The 13,358-nt window shown below is 38.1% G+C and overlaps 1 protein-coding gene across 1 annotated transcript; it reads left to right on the forward strand.

The window, feature by feature from the left end:
- Nucleotides 1-8,042: 8,042 nt before the first annotated feature.
- On the forward strand, nt 8,043-10,155 carry LOC118747045 (vanin-like protein 3). Its single transcript, XM_036481036.1, has 4 exons — nt 8,043-8,242; nt 8,396-9,050; nt 9,124-9,841; nt 9,910-10,155. The coding sequence occupies exons 1-4, from the start codon at nt 8,171-8,173 to the stop codon at nt 10,103-10,105; spliced, it is 1,641 nt and encodes a 546-aa protein (XP_036336929.1). The 5' UTR covers nt 8,043-8,170; the 3' UTR covers nt 10,106-10,155.
- Nucleotides 10,156-13,358: the final 3,203 nt, after the last annotated feature.

Below are 13,358 nucleotides of genomic sequence, written 5' to 3' on the forward strand. Positions count from 1 at the left end.
TGGCAATCGTTGTGGATGAACGGTTGGCATGACGGTGTTGTGATATGTAAAAGAAGCGCGCCGGACGCCAGACGCACACCCAGCGCATTTGTTTGCACAAATACTCTTGCATATTTACGTGCTTGCTTGCCTAATTTTTTTTTTTTGTTGTGTCGCTGTTTGAAGGTATTTGTTCCTTTGTTCCTTTGAGTGGCCATATCGAACAATAAATAAATAAATTAACTGCAGATACGTGATGTGTAATAAATTGGCTACTAGCTGGAAATGCTTGACCATTTGTACATACATGCATATGTACATATGTATGTGTTTATAAAAATAGGATGACTCTTTCGATATCCCTGCAATTAATTTCCAACTAGCCTCTAAAGAAAGTACATCCGCATTAGACTCCGTGTTCGAATTGATTAGTCAGTGAGCCTGCCTGACTCTTTCCTTAAAGTAGCTTTCATGTGTAGACTTGGGATGGGCGTTGGATACCCAGGGTACTAATTTTAAAATGGGTGGAATCGGGAAGGTCTCTGAATGTTTTAAATTAATTTGAAAACCATGAGAATTTAATTTAGTGATAGTAAATTGGGACCTAGGGGACCCACGGTAAAAATCTAAAAAACTTTGAGATGGGCGGGTTCGAGACCTAATAATCTAATGTAATAACGACATTTTTATTTTCAAATAGCGACAGGTAGCTTATCGTACCTGTTCGGATCTTTTCTTTTTCTTTCTTCTGAACTGTTCTCTAGATTATCGACTATGTGTCCCACATATGGAAAGTTCTATACATCCGCTTGTAAACATAGTTGCCCAATGTTAGTGCCCGCTGGAGTTAGTACCAGGAAATGGCACAATTTTAACCAGAGTTTCTTCTAAAAAGAGAGCAGAAAGTATCTAGAAAGCATTAACATACACGACCGCTTTCTATGCCAAATGAAATTGAGGAGGTCCTATAGTTCTAATACTAACATATCTGTCAGACTGCGGCGATAATGCCCTTGAGGCCCCGCAATCATCTCGTTTAGTTCATAGGTGATTTGTTATGCCTAAATTTACACATCTGTATGTAAAATTTATATGTAGTTTATCAGTATCTCAGTTCTATACATAGCCGTCTCATCAGCTGTTTCGTTCGCTTCTCAGTATATTGCAATTTCGGATAACCCAATAAAGAGGGGCGCAGAGATTGCCCTATGATGGCAACATTTCTTTAGAATCCCTCACTATTTTAGAAGCCTCGTAGATATCGGCGAAGATATGAAATTTTCCGCCTGAAACCGAGACATTTAATAGAAGACTAGATGTTTTCTCTATAGTATAAATCTCATCATAGATATTGAAGTCGTGTGGTACACAAAAATACTGACCGAGCTGCAGGTCCTCCGAGTAGAAACCGAAGCCGTTCCCATGATTCATCTACGAACCAGCATTATCGATGGATACACTATTATCTGCCAAGAGTATGTATGCCCTTCCTTCCATTCTTCTGTTATCGGAAACTATCTACGTATCCTTGTATTCCAAACCAGCGTAATATAGATAGTACTGGCTTCTAAGTCCACTTAGATTCAATTAATCGCCGCCTGTCTAAAGTCATTTGGCATCCACATGATAAATTCCCTACGTATGAGAGCACCCTTTGCAGGCTGACCACGAACGAATTTGTAGGAAGAAATTTAAAAAAAAAGATTTTTTTACCTTTTTTCATTTTTATGAAAGTCCTCCTAGTTGTTTTACAAAAAATTCAAGCTTCTAACAAAGAAAATGGATGAAAAAGGTGATGAATTGAATATTTATTAGCAGGAAAAAATGCTTCTATTTACAGGGTCATACTCATACACCTTCCTACATGGCGTATGAGTAACTTGTTTTCTGCTCATATTTCATACCAGAAATCCAGTGATTTTTTAAGTTTTAATTTTTCCCCTATTAAATTTTGAAGTTTTTTCTTTCAGGATGCAAATTAAAGTGAAAATATCTTTGGAAAATTACCTGATCTACAAAACTCGTATACAGGTCCATAATCTACGCCTCAAAATTATGTTATTCAATAAAATGATTTTTCATTATAAATGTAAAATTTTAGAGATAGATTTTTTACTGTGTATTTGCTAATTTACTGATTCTTATTTGTTTGCGATTTATTTCGGTCGGGCATAATTATCCTACTTGTGGGAAAAAATAAACAAAAAAGAGCAACATTAACTTGTGAATTGTGCCTGAATATATATTTACATATGTATTTATTTATTTAAGTGCAAGGATTTATTGCTTAACGTTTGACTTTTATAGAAAGTGCTTACTTTTTCCCATTGCCTTTATTTTTGAAGGTTAGATAATTTAAGTGCACAAATGTGCGTTAAATTTTAATCCCAATTTCATTACTTTTTCTCATCCCTTAAGAGTATTTACGCGTAAGTCCGGTCAGCTTAGGCGCGCTTTACATTTTCAATTATATCTCTGGCAATTTATTTTACTTTTGACCTACGCTTTTTTAGTTTTTTCGTGTCTTTATGAATACTTATTTAATTTCCGACTGAAAGCATTAATATTTAGATACTGAAATTCTATTTAATTTATGAAATTAAAACTGGTATGATCTGGGTCCTTTTAACATTTTATGTTATTAATGTATGTTTGTATGCATTTTAATTGAGTTTTCATACGCACTCGACTCTATATTTTATTTTGGATATGGTTATCTATCGAATGAGTGTTGAGAGCAAATGCTCGGGTGTGCTTTTGTGGTATCTATATATATGTATGTAAATCGGTAATGAGTTTGGCTTGTAACTATAAAATAAATAAATCTTTTTCGAGCAGGGGGCACCAGATTGCGCCGCTCATGCTGCTATCGCGAACTTATAAGGTACGTTTGCTTGAATATTGAATGCATTTTGGATGCACTATTTTACCCAATTTGCAAATATTTCCTCAAGTTTCTTTGGCCTGATAAAAGGTGCGTGGTATAGTACACGCATAGTTAACTTCGGCGGATCTTGATTAGCTTGATTCCTTTTTCTGTTTGACTTGCATTCGTGTCACAATTATTTCAGCTCCATAGAGTGGTCGAGAGAGTGTTGTTGATATCATCAGCTTATTTTAGCAATGCATAAGTCCCACAATTTCAGCTATTAATCTACTCACTCTTGGCAACCTTCATCGCGGCATGCTATGTTTGTATGGAGATTTTCAGCCTAGCCATTTGAAGGAGTCACATACTCATTGTGCTTCCGCTACGCTGCTTAGAATGGATTTAATATCTCCGATGGTTGCTTTACGAGTACCAAGCCGTAAAGCTATGCTGCTGGTCCGACCATCCTCCGTCATTAGGAGTTTTTGTTGTGTGATGAAGTTTAAGTAGGCTCTTGTCATTCTTGTTATTAGTGTAGCGGCACTACCAAACCCTGACTAAATCGGCTTGTCTATTAATCGATATCGTCAAGCTGAAGCAATGGTAGGCCCAAAAAAACGTGATCTTTCGACGAGGTCTAACCAAAGCGAGAAGGAAGTTAGCTGAGTGCACTTAGGCGGGCAATTAAAAAGGTGATTGGTATCGTCTGACGTACCTTCACAAGTCGCACCTTGGTTCGATATGCCGGTATAGGTAGAAGTTAAATCTGCTACACTGTAGCAGCTATAGTATTCAGACCTTGCTTATGCAAGAAATACGCGGACTTCGCGAAGCAGCCGAAGTTCTTTGGCCACGATGTGATATTTACGTGGTGGCAAGTTTGTAAAAGTGGTATTAGCCTCTGGGTGAACGTCGTGGATAGCATGTTCTACCAACAGCATCCGCCTTCTAGGGAGTGGATCGGCTTCAGCGTTGTGTGGCATGGAACTGCGTCTCAGTATCCTCTGTAAGAGATGGCTGCTGTGTCTAACAAACACACAGGACGGTAAATAAATGGTATTAACCTTTACTGATTAATACGAGTTTCTGTATGTCTAGAAATATCCGGCGTTTCACATGTTAGGAAGAAGCTTCGGGCGCTTTGAATAATCTTTAGAATCTCAGCGGAGACAATACACACAGTGGTACAAAACTGAAATTTACGGTTCATATTTCACTGGAATCTTCATTTTTCGCTCAATTTGATTATTTTTTTTTTAGTGAAAATCTTAAAATTTGCAAGGAACCAACTAATTTTTTAGTGCAAAGTGCAGAAAAGGCAGCAATTTTTAGGATAATCGATTATCCTGTTCCAGTTAATAAATGTTACATAAGAATTAGTTGAAAACATTTGTAGAGTTCCCCCAAAACGAAAAAAAAAAATCCAAACAAAATTTTAAATGTTTTAAAAATAACACGATTTAACAAAACTTTGATTTTGTCGTCTTTTATCTCAAAAACGGGACCGACCTCATCTTATAGATTTTTTGATGCTTGAAATGGCAAGCACGTCCAGCTTTTGAGAAAAAAAAACTATTGAATTCAACACTTCAAATGGCGAAAACGGTAAATTTCAAAAAATATTTAAAAAGATAATTTGGACGTAATTTTTCCGAAGAGACAATATTAATGAAAATCCAATTCGTCAGATGGATTCTACATCATGCCGATAGTTTGAGTAGAAAGGGGTGAAAAATTAAAAAAAAAACGTAAAAAAAACACTAGCGAAGAACATGGCGAATGGTTCCCCCTTGGACCTAGCCACTATCGAGAAGTAGTATGATAGGAAATCAAACCTCCACATGCTTGCTGACTTGAAAAGCGATGATAATGCTATCAAAAAAAAACAAATGAGGCTTTCAGAACGCGGAAAGTGTTAAAGACTGGCTAATTATAAATGTATGATATTGATGCTTTAATGTTAATTTGTAATTTTCAACAAAGTTAAAATTTTTGTTTAGTTGCAAGAAAAATGTTGGGTATGCAGTTTTATAGACCATGCCCTTTTAGTATAATAAAATGCAAGTACAATAATAATATTAGCTGTACAACATGCAGGTGTGCTCGAAAAGCTAGCGAAAAAAAAATTGTATAATTTAAATAGGTTGCAAAATATCCACTTTCTCTCGCCTCTCTCTTTCATCGAAAACGTCAAACATTAATTGTACCGTTTTAAAAGGAATTCAGCTCCTTTGCAACATAGAAGCACTCAAATTTGTTCAACTACAGCTCAAATGATATTTTATCGCAATTTCAAGGTACTCGTATTTCAATTACACCTCCCATCATACTGATTTTTACATTTCCAAACCATTTTTTTTTTGTACATAATTTTTTTCTTATTACACAAATTTCGCGTCTGACAGCTTTGCCAAATTGGCAAATATTTTTCTAATTTTCCAAAGGCACTTTCGCTTCCTTTCTTACCTCCAGTACTTACATGCAGAAAAAAATATATATGTACACGCATACATACATAGGAAAAAAGTGTACGTACCAACAGCAGTGGTATAGCCTCAACGTTTACATCTTTTCCTTAGCCGATTTTTTTTTTGTCTGTATATTTATTGCGACTACATAGCAGACGCAGCTGTGTGGGGCTGCAAAAGTAAATACTACCTAAAAATGTAGCAATTTTGTATGGTGTTTCATGATTGCTTTTGGCAAACGTTGAAGCCTTGCACTTGCACGCGCAGATGCCAACTAACAGTAAAATTGCAGTGAAAAAATATTGTAAAATTGTTAGAATAGATACAATATTTGTCCAATAGACGAGTGTGCGAGTGTAGGGATGCGCTAAATAGTAGCTAGCTACTATTTAATGATTTAAATAGTGCTTTGGAAGTTAAAAAATCTGTAAGCATACTTTCTGCAACTTCTTTTCGCTTTACTTTCAGGAACTAGTTTCGATTAATTCACTTGCAAACAAGTTAACGAATATTTGTTAACCTCTTCACTTTTTATTCACATATTTTCGGCGGCAACCCTACCGCATAGCCGCGGAAATCCCAAATGATCTTGCATACATCATCCTGCGCACTTACTGGCACTTTGTTTGCACTTTTAACTACCTGCTACGTTTGCCAAATTATCCTGCAGGAGTCGAGTTACTCAACGGTGTAGGTAGCTGTTGCTTCTTTTATTCGAGACGTTGTTTTTTTTTTACTTTTTATTTGCTTTGCATTTTCTTCTTTTTTTTGGGGGGTATTCTACATAGCGCCCTGATAGCTTCGAATTTCTTTTCAAGCATAAAAATACTTTAACCGCATCATTGATTTACGAGCCACAAACAAAGTTATATAAAATGCAAAGCAGCTACAAACATACCTACATATGTACATATATACTACGTGCGTGAAAAAACTTCATAAACTTGTTGGAAGATAAACATGTAAAGTACTATTAACATAAGTTTACTAAATAAAACGTGTTGAAATAAACCTTAAAAATTACTTTTTTTTCTTTTTGGATGTTGGTGTTTCCGACAGGGCACCATGGGCACCACCAAAAGTGGCTTAAAACTTGCTACCCGGTGATTTTTCGGGTCACTGATCACAAATCTAAAGTTGGATTTCAAAAATTCAAAATGGCGGATAAACATAAAAAAACCGCCTGTAGTTAGCCCACAATCAAAAGAAAATCTAAATTTAATTTTCACTTTCAATTTAAAAAAAAAAACTTATTTAAAAAAATATTCTTTTAAAAAAACAATGACAACCAAACCATCAAAGAAAATTAAATAAAAAAGAAACTAAATTAAAAAAGAAATAAATACTTACAGCCAATTTTACGAAAGCAATTTAAGTGAAAAATGATTTAAATTTTTTGAATGTTATATGGAAATTGACTTAAAACTTAAAATCATTTTCCATTTAAATTGCTGGTGAAGCCGGCTGTTAAAATAAGTTTCTAAAAATGTAATTCAAAAAAAAAATCGGAAAAATTTAATTTAAAAAAAAACAAAAAAAAAAAAGATTAAAAAGAAAAAATCCGCTGCGCTATGGACTCAAACTCGGATTTCCCGGATATACAAGGGCTTTCGTTAAAAATGGCTTTTCACCACGAGTGGTGAATAAGAGAGCTTTTTCAAAACTTTTTTGTGCTAGAATAACAAAAGTCTTTCGAACTATCTTGCCATCTGTCTTTCATTTGTCATACGAAAGACTTTTTACTATCTTAGCCAGAATTGTCGTGTTAGTTTTTGAAAGAGGTTGGCACCCACCTACGTACATATATTTAAGGAATAAAGCATTTCTTCTTAACCCCTCCTCCTATCTATGCCACTGATTTAGTGTGCTGACAACTACAAAGCTTAGTACATGCTCATAAAGTAATTTCCTAATCAAATATGCCATCGCCTTAACCCTTACAAGCCTATTTTTTTTGGCTGAAAAATTTAATAGTAAAATACATGCGCGCTTCTGCACAAAGAATACTTCGTTAGTTTCTAGGAGAATCATAGGACATCCAGATTTAAATATTTTATGAGCGAAAGCTACAGTTTTAGTAAAAATCTTTATCTTCTAGATACACAACTATTATGGGCAAATTTTTCATATATATAATTATGTTTTAAGTAACTATATAACTTATGCAAAATTTAGTTTTCTCGAGGTTGATGCCCCCATTTGAAAATATAGTTGTAATTTTTTTTTTTTTTAGATCAGCGCCAAGAACCAGGGGCTGGATTCTGTAACCGTGAGAAAATGCAGTGTACACCGAGTGCTAAACTCAAAACCAAAAACTCAGCGAATAAAATGCTGTGAGAAGTGTACACAATTTTGACAGTTACAACTCATTCTAACACTTGCTGAATCACAAAATTAGAAAGTGCATACAGTTTTCAGTATACACTTGAAACACACACAGTTATAGAATCCAGCTCCAGGGCTTTGTTTAGGCTTTTAGATCAAAACACAATTTTGCAGACGTATCGGGAAATATAAAAGAACTTCGTTTAACAAGTATAAATTTCTGTCAGCTGATTCATAGCCAACAAGCGAGCTATTTTAAGGGTTAACGTTTAGAGAGGGAGATTAAGTTGCTAATCATTATCATATCAAACATTATCGCGCTTCATTTACAGCAGCGAAGAGAGGCATCAAAGAGATTGTAGAAGAGAGAAACCAACAAAGCTTGTTCAAATGGTGTGATATGCAAATTTAAGTAGCTGACCAAAGCAACTAAGGTTTTTGCGATTTTCGAAAGTTAGTATTGTGGGATTAGTCGCTCACTGATTGACATCGAAGTTGCGCTAAAACAAGTGCCCACTTTCAAGTTAAGATGCTTCAACGCTTGGTTAATATTTCTGTCTACGTTTTGCTTGGCATCACGCTGCAAGCAACTGTTGGTCTGGTAAACTACATACATACATACATACATACTCATCATGGCAACAATAACTTATGACTTATTTATCTGCCTAAATGCGCTAGTGCAAGTTATAAAGATAAGATTACCAAATACTTAAATAGTTTTTAATCGAAATTTGACTTAATCTTTTTATAGACCTCAGACGTTAATGATCCATACTTTGTTGCTGGAGTGGTGGAATTTCGTCCCGATTTTATCGGGCTAACGACAGCTCAGCTAATTGCCAATCATACAGCTGCATACAAAGAAATATTCGCATCACCAGAGGCGCTCGAAACGGACATTGTTGTCTTTCCCGAGGGCACACTGAACAATGATTTCCAGCCCACCTATGTGCCAGCGGCAGAAGATGCTGTAATACCATGTCTGCTGGCCAACCAGAGTAGTCGCTATGAAGACTTCTTGGTGGAGCTATCCTGTGCAGCGCGAACGAACCGTAAATATTTGGTTATCAATTTAACGGAAAAGGAGAATTGCGCTGACAATGCAGCATTCGATCCACGACCATGCGCCACAAATGGACTGAACATTTACAACACGAATGTGGTGTTCGATCGCGAGGGGCGTGTCATATCACGCTATCGCAAGGTGAATATCTATGTGGAGCAAAAAAATACCACTTATCAGCCAGAGTACGCTATATTCGATACGGATTTCGGTGTGCGATTTGCGCAATTCATCTGCTTCGATTTACTCTTCTACACGCCAGCCGAGGAGCTGGTGGTTAAGTATGGCATTAAGAATGTCATTTTCACCGCAAGTTTCATCTCCGAGACGCCTTTTCTAACCGGTGAGCACTTGAGTCTCAGCTGACGTACTAGCTCAGTTACTAATCTGTTTTTTTTTTTTTTTTATTGCCTTAGCCGTGCAGCTGCAACAATCCTGGGCTTGGGGCAACAATGTAACGGTACTTGCTGCTGGCTCTAGTTATCCGCTCTCTGGTGCTACAGGCTCTGGCATTTATGCGGGTAGCAGTGGCAGCTTGACAGCAACAATGGTCGCCAATGTGGGTGTGCGCCAACTTCTGGTAGCAAGAGTGCCCAAAAACGAGCATACAGGTAGTCGCCTTGAAGCTGTGAATACGAGGCAATTCGCTGCGGCATCAACAGCGCCCCTAACCGGCTTAAGAATGCTGCGTGATCCACAACTGGACAATTTCAATTCACAGCTGCTTAACTTAACCGCCTCGTCTGTGATCGCATTGCAGCAATGCGCCGAAGATCTCTGCTGTACGCTGACAGCAGAGACTACAGCGAGTCAAAGCTCTTATGGCAATGGCAGCGCGGCTGGTGCTTATCAATACCGCTTTGGCGTCTTCACTGGTCAACGCTCTTACGAGAAGGAGCAATACAGCACTGTAGCCATTTGTGGAATGTACGCCTGTACCGATGACACCGTTGCCAGTTGCGGTCTTTTATTCCCTGCAAATACAACAATACAGCCAGCGTTCGCTTTCAAGCGCCTAAATATTGCGGGTAGCTTTAAGAAGGCCGAACGCTTACTGTTAATGCCGAACACTTTGAACTTGAACTTTTACTCGCTACAACCAGCGCAGGTAGCGTGGGAGGTTACTGATAAATGGTGAGTTCTCCGCTGTCGAATTTAAGTGTCATGCTTTTTACATTTGTACTTTTGTTTTGAATTTTCAGCAAATCCTACGAGACTTCAATTGATTTAAAAGCTTCCGCAGACAATCTGTTAACTTTTGGCATCTATGCAAACTACTATGACAGCTCAGCGGCAACGGGATTGGCTGGCTCCATGTTGGTCATGTTATCATGCCTACTGCTTTGGACTGGCACCTTTGCAATTGATTTTTTGCATATAAGATTCACTGACTGCTGATTTTTCGTAGAATTAATTTAGCGGAATTAATGTATGTCGGCGCATTTAATTGCAAATAAATTTCTGATATGGTTTAGAGTAAACATGTGTGTGCATGTGAACTTTTCGAAAACCAAATGATGTGAATTAAAAAAAAAATTAAATTAAATTAATTAAAATTAAAATAAGCTCAAAAATTTTGAAAATATCGAAATTTTTCTTAAAAAAAAATTGCCAATTCGTTAGGCGATTCAGTTACATACATGCGTAGGTCAATTTGGAAAATAAACATTTAATTTCATTTCATTTTGTCCATTTTTTCGGAACCAGTACACGACTTAACCACTTCGGTAATAGATCATGACCATTTCAGGATTATTTCGTGACTAGTTTGTCCTAAAGTGGTTCTGAAAAAGTCGTTACCGAGAAGATGTCGAAAAGTCTTGAAACGGTCCCGAAATAGTCCCTTATTTTTCCCAAAATGATCTTGACCTGGTCCCAAAATGTTGCTAAAACAGTCATCAAGTAGTTCCGAAATGTTCCTGAACTATTCTCGAGATGGTTAAGAACGAGTCCCAAAATGGTCCTCAACTAGTTCCTAAATGATCCCGCACAAGTCCCGAAATGGTTCTAAAATAGCCCTAAACAGGTCTCGAGACGGTCCTGAGCTAGTCCTGAAATTTTCATTTGTAAACACAAGAAGCAATTACAGGTTTTCTGCTGGGTTAACGCAAATAGTACCCATACCGAGAGCTAAGATGTTTACACTTCAAAACTGTTAATGAAACTGCTTACTACTTAATGGGGCATGGTCGTTTTCCTGGATATACTGTTACCGTTGTCGCATACCCGTTCGCGCACTATGTGCAACGTGGGCAACCCGTGTGCGAGATGCGGTAACGTAACCAACTCTCTTCAGTGAAGACCCTCCGACGCATTCGGTTAAAGGGACAACCGAAGAGAGCAGCGTTTGTTCACTAGTACTAGATGGGGCTACATGTGGGCTCGCTATGGACTGGTTACTGGTGGACTACGAGCGCTGCCCCCATTACGTTAAAAAAAAAACTTTCTAGGCGGAATTTTTGGTCCAACAGTCGGAAAATTCAGCCTCTACGATCAACTTCCGATAACAGAATGGGGCTGATTGACTTCGTCGGGGCCGAAACATGGTAGTCTGCAGCATCAGTCTCGAGTCTGACCTGCCTTTTGGTAGTGTTAACGAAAATCATGTAGATAATGATGACCCATTTGCCCCAATCGATGACGACGGAAGCGATATTCGGTTACATAATAATGACTGCGCAGCTAAAAGAAACTGCCAAAGCCGATGGCTGGTGAAAGCCATGCAACAACTTTAATGCATATCACAATGAAAGTGTGTTCAGCCAATCCACTTGAAAACGCGATCTTTCTGCATCCGGATACTACCGTGGATTTTAAATATCGAGCGTTTTGTTTTAAAGCACACAGTCAACGAACTGATTTTATAGGGTGATTCATGGGCGATACAGATCTTTGACAGCAATTATTTGTGATATGTTAATGTTTTTTTTCTTCAGACAATTGGTACTAAAGGCTTTGGCTTTGTATGGACTGCGGATCCCACGATAAGTATAGCAAAGCATATTTGGCCTGAGTTAGATAAACGCAGACCACGCCATCTCCTCCGCTCGGAGCGTCCACTGCTCCGACATGTGATTGGAATTCTCAGCGGTCACTGCCTGATAGGAACCCATGCCTATAGAATGGTTTTGCAGCAAAACTACTGTCGTAGCTGCCGTGATGTGGAGGAAATCGAAAGCGTAGAAAATTTCCTATGCCAATGTGCAGCATTGTCGAGAGCTCGTCGACGCTCGCTCCACTACTATTTTTAATGTTTGGCTGAACTGCATTCAGATAGTATCAAAGAACGTAGATAACAAGAAGGGACAACTCGTTATAATTGTGGCGAAAGCGCGCAACAGGCTCGTGCCTTCTCTTTTCATCCAATCAAAAAACTAGGGCAAAAGAGAATGCACGCCCCTGTTGCGCGCTTTCGCTACAATTATAACGAGTTGTCCCTCCTTGTAATCTACGTTCTTTGATAGTATCTATGGCTTTGTACGACTTATGAGAGCGACAAAGTCGTTTCACTTCTATGGTAAACGGAGGGACCTAATGAGTGTCTAATATGGCATTACAATGGGCGCATGATGGGCTCAGTTACAGTGCTGAATGAGGACGGCCAAGATAAGCTAACCTAACCTATGAGTCAACGATCAGCAATTTAGTGCAGAAGTTCGAATAAATTGGGTCGGTGTAAAACGTGCGTCTTCGTACAGGACATGTTACGGTGAACGTTAACCAACTTTTTGTAACCTCGATTAGATGACATTGACTTCGACAATAATGGTTTCACTCGCCATACAGTGCATGAAACAATGGCCCAATTGCGTACGAGGTGGCCAGGACGCATTATCGCACGAACTAAAGAGGTAAGGTAGCCGCCAAGATCTGGAGAGTTGACACAATAGGGCTTCATTCTCTTGAGTTACGTGAAAAGTATGGTCCATGCCAATAAACTCGAAATGTTTTCAGAGCTGAATAACGAAATCTACGCGTGATAAATGATATACAGCTCGAACTGTAACAAAAAGGCATGGAAATTTTTGATATGCGCATCCGTGTTAACAGAAGAGTAGCGTGTGGAATTCAACGCCATAGAAAAAATTATTTCGACCAATTGTGTTTTTTTCATCCTGTATATTCGCTAAGAAGAATCAGGCAGAGAAAGCAGTTCCATGGTAGAACGTTGAACATATAAAGCTTCGTAAAAGTTCCAGTAAAGTTCTGAATAGGGCGTTTAAGCCCGAAACGGATAGGACTGGTCCGAATATCATACGTGCAGTAATATTGGTAACATGAAAGAGTTTTTCAGGTTATGTGAGGTACATATTGCAAAAAGACCTTACAGACAGGCTTATCTATCTCAGAAAATCTAATAGAACTTATCACATTGAACGTGGCACCCGCTGGCGGAAGCAGAGGGAGAAGAAGACCTCCTCTGCAATGGGAAGTCCAGGTAGGGAAGTACTCGACTTCACTTGGCTGGCACTGTAAAGAAACAACTTGCGTGCTTTATTGAATTCAGACGAAATCGTTTAGGCGGCTACCGGGTCTATTATGATGAAGAAGAAAGTTACCGCCAGAAAAGTATGAATTTGGGCAAATAAGTGCTTTTCGTAAAGAAGTGCTTAAATTTTTTGTAAAAACATTCAAAAAGGGGTATTTTGGT

Source organism: Rhagoletis pomonella, unplaced genomic scaffold (genome assembly GCF_013731165.1).
Source record: "Rhagoletis pomonella isolate Grant_MI unplaced genomic scaffold, Rhpom_1.0 Rhpom_scaffold_00011, whole genome shotgun sequence".
Taxonomy (NCBI): Eukaryota; Metazoa; Arthropoda; class Insecta; order Diptera; family Tephritidae; genus Rhagoletis; species Rhagoletis pomonella.

Bases quoted from the DNA above. Each gene is read 5' to 3' on its own strand.
- LOC118747045 (XM_036481036.1), top strand. From the start codon at position 8,171: ATGCTTCAACGCTTGGTTAATATTTCTGTCTACGTTTTGCTTGGCATC. The intron at 9,051-9,123 runs GTGAGCACTTGA...TTATTGCCTTAG, and splicing joins CGAGACGCCTTTTCTAACCG to CCGTGCAGCTGCAACAATCC. The intron at 9,842-9,909 runs GTGAGTTCTCCG...TTGAATTTTCAG, and splicing joins TGGGAGGTTACTGATAAATG to CAAATCCTACGAGACTTCAA.